General features: G+C 38.9%; 2 protein-coding genes across 2 annotated transcripts; both read left to right on the top strand.

Annotated features, from left to right (window-relative positions):
• Positions 1 to 598: 598 nt before the first annotated feature.
• On the top strand, positions 599 to 1489 carry VTP21DRAFT_10812 (uncharacterized protein; the record flags this gene model as incomplete). Its single annotated transcript, XM_069390190.1, has 1 exon — positions 599 to 1489. The coding sequence occupies one exon, from the start codon at positions 599 to 601 to the stop codon at positions 1487 to 1489; it is 891 nt and encodes a 296-aa protein (XP_069245442.1).
• An 808-nt stretch (positions 1490 to 2297) lies between these two features.
• On the top strand, positions 2298 to 2531 carry VTP21DRAFT_10811 (uncharacterized protein; the record flags this gene model as incomplete). Its single annotated transcript, XM_069390189.1, has 1 exon — positions 2298 to 2531. One exon carries the CDS (start codon positions 2298 to 2300, stop codon positions 2529 to 2531), a length of 234 nt encoding a protein of 77 aa, XP_069245441.1.
• Positions 2532 to 3606: the final 1075 nt, after the last annotated feature.

Raw genomic sequence — 3606 nt, 5'->3', positions numbered from 1 at the left:
ACAGTTTCAGAATGAAAATATGCATTACTAATCGTAATCGAGGGCGAACGAAGGAACTCAATAGAGACTTATTCTCGAACCCTGTTTAATTGTAAAATTCAGCTGAGCACATCCCTAGAACTATCAAGACATATTGATACCTATTTCTCATCTAGTGTCAACTACGTCTATTTCACGGATGACAGAATCATCAATTTGCTGGATATGAGTCAGATATTAGACAACTATTCAGCACCTTTGTTTAAGCCACTTGTGTATCCGGATTTTGTGCATAATTTAGAGTAAAAGGAAGGCGAGTGGCTGATAACTCATTCCATAGATTCCATATTTGTGGCGGAACTCAAATTGTGCGCCTTAGTAAAGCATTAGTAAGTCCTTACTAATTATTATATTCGAAAATTTTTCTAATGAAACCCAGAATTTCAGAGATGATGAAATTCGCTGATGCTCATTGTATCCTCTGTGGTCCCTCCTAATCTAGTAATTTTTCATTTGGGTCTTTAATATAAATATGAAAGAATAGCTCCACTGCTAGCCTACAACTACAATCGCATCAAAACAATAGACATTTCTCAAAGGCTTGACATTTCCAATTCCTATGGCGGCTAACAAAAATTTCGAAGCAGTCTCGATAATCGGTTTAGGAGACATGGGCGTAGTGCTTGCCCAGACTCTGCTTCGTTCTGGTTATCGCGTCACTGTGTGGAATAGATCGAGTTCGAAAGCTGAGCCGGTAGTTCGTGAAGGAGGTATCCTGGCTCCCAGCGTTGCTGCGGCTATTAGTTCGAGCCCGATCTCGATCATTTGCGTCACGGACTATAAAGCAACGCGTAGCCTTCTCGACAGTAGCGAGGTCATTCCAACTCTTAAAGGCCGATTGCTAGTAGAACTAAGCACTGGTACACCTCAGGATGCGCGCGATGCTGAAGCTTGGGTGCGTGGGCATGGTGCCGACTATCTCGACGGCGCTATCCTAGCAACTCCAGTACAGATTGGGAGGCCAGACACACCCATTTTCGTATCAGGCAACGAATTTATATTTAAAAAGGCTGAGCCGCTCCTCAAGGTCCTTGCCGGAAATTTACAATTCATGGGTGAAGCAATTGGTGCAGCTTCCACTTGGGATCTAGGATTCCTTTCCTATCTTTGGGGCTCGATGTTTGGCTTCTTACATGGTGCTCGTATCTTTGAATCTGAGGGTATCAGAGTGGACGCCTTGGGTGCCATGATCGCCAACCTTGCTCCGATTATCGGGGAGATGGTCAAACACGAGAGCAATGTGATCCAAGAAGCAGACTATTCCAAGCCACAGAGCTCGGTTAAAATTAGCTCAGCATCGATTGACCTTATTAAAAAGCAGGCTCAAGAAGCAAAGATTAACTCGGAGGTTCCAACATTCATCCAGGGAATATTCAAAAAAGCATTGGCTGCGGGATACGGAGATGAAGAAGTTGGAGCAGTCATCAAGGTTTTGCGCGATGACGCTTAGGAAATTCTTTGTGTATATTTATGCTTGAGTATAATTTTCTTTATCTATTGCAAGGTGTTAATTTCGGTTAATGATAAATAAAGTTTTATAAGACGATTGAGTGATAGGCGAGTTTTTTGGCAGTTGAAATTTAGTGTAAAGCATCCAGATTTATCAAATATTCATTGGTCCCTATCATTGATATCCCCTAATTAATAAATATATGATACAAAGTGATTGTGGTATATACTGACATTGCTAACTATATATGCGAGAGATTATAAAGAAATTTGCTACAAGACAGAAATTCAAGGTGATACGCTGTTTAATTTTTTTTTTTGATGATAATAGTAATAGATACTAATAACCTATTTCTATTGCCAAATAATTGTATTCATACGATCTTCTATGATGTGAAAATCCAGACAATAAAGTAAATACTATTAAATATTGGACCTAAAACTCTAGTAATTAAGGCATTTAAATTTGGTATATCCTGATAATGCATAGGTAATCTGACAGTCTTCATATTAAATTCCCTGGGATAGTATTCAATGTGGAGATAGTATATTGAGATCTCTTTTGTCTCCCTTTGATTTCATGTAATGTTTAAAGACTCAGATTTAGAGCAAAGCTTAATAGCCTAAGTAGGTACATTAATAATTTTATAGGAGTTGGCAACACAGTTATTAGGAAAAAAGTCGATATCCTACTGATGGCGGATTGGCTTCATGAAAGGTGCTTGTACTGATACCGTTCAATTCTTAGGTTCTTGGTGAACACACTTGCATGATGGTATTGCGCCTCCCCACTCGCCTATCCTGCTGTTATGACCGTGGCTGCCGCGGTTGCGGGATTCACAACAGCGCACCATTGCACCGATGTCGACACTGTTTCTGGTTATGGGATTGCCGGCAAGGCAATTGTGATTCCTCTCGTTGAAATAAGCAACATGCTTCACGGCTGCACAGCAATCTTTAGTCACTTGGTAGTCAATGCAGCAACTGCGACGGTCCCAACACACGGAAGCATACCCAGCGTAGCAGTTTGCTACAACAGCTAAGAACACAAGGGTTTTAAGTTGCATTGTAATTCCTGATGGTCGGGTCTTATGAAAGTGGTCGTATTTATAGAATCAATGGATGCTTGAGATAAAAATGATTTGTAATGAGGAAGAGCCATCGGAGCAGACCTAAAGATATTCCGAGGCATACGTATAATACTATAGTAGCTACTCTGGCAATAAAATGTAACATTTGTCTTATTTTCATTCACTCTTACTTTAGATTTAAACATTATTTCTCGGTATTGTTATCATCCAATACCAGATGTTTAGCTTCGCAATTAGTGCCACGAAAATAACATGCATGTGAGAAATTCTGCGTAGAAAAGAAAAGGATATTTGTAACAAAGGAAGCGCTAATTTTTGCACAAAGCTAAATAAATTAAATGTTAAGCATTTGTAAGCCTCTATTTCATGTCGTAGAAGGGTCCTACTACCAAACCTTAGAGAAATAATAAATTATAAGCTTTACACCGTATCTCCCTAATCAATTAAGTTGTCAAATCACCATACTGTAAATATATTCCATCCAAATTAAATTTGCAAATGGCTCTCACCCAGCTGGAAATCAGAACGAAAGAAGAAAGCGCTTAGAACCCTGCATTGAAGAATGCCCAAAGAAATTTAACGAATACAAATGATGATCTATATAGAAAAAAATAATAGCGAAAACAAACCTTTGATCAACTTGAGGTTATTAATAATTATTCAGCAGATAATTAACTTTTTGACAAAATTTCGGCCAGAATATGCATTATGTACCATCTTATGAATGGAGGCAAAATATACGTTTTCTCGACTGTGCTATTTTAAAACCTCATGAGGATTTTCTCTTAACAAAAAGATTATTATGTGGGAAGCAAAACCGTCTATCTCGAAATTAAAAAGCAATCATAACCAACCACTTTTGAAAACCTATGGAATCAATGGTGAAATCAGCTTTATTCAAATTTGAGTCAATTAAATCTGTTGGTATGATGTGCGAATCCTATATATGAATTCAAGTGTGCTTGCTGGAGGGCACTGCCGGCCAGGAGAAAGACATGGATTGGGGCCGCTTCCACAACCGCGCTCT

This window comes from Calcarisporiella thermophila (assembly GCF_041956535.1).
Source record: "Calcarisporiella thermophila strain CBS 279.70 unplaced genomic scaffold VTP21scaffold_73, whole genome shotgun sequence".
Taxonomy (NCBI): domain Eukaryota; kingdom Fungi; phylum Calcarisporiellomycota; class Calcarisporiellomycetes; order Calcarisporiellales; family Calcarisporiellaceae; genus Calcarisporiella; species Calcarisporiella thermophila.
Note: the sequence above shows the minus strand (reverse complement) of the source record. Positions and strands in the feature narration are given on the sequence as shown.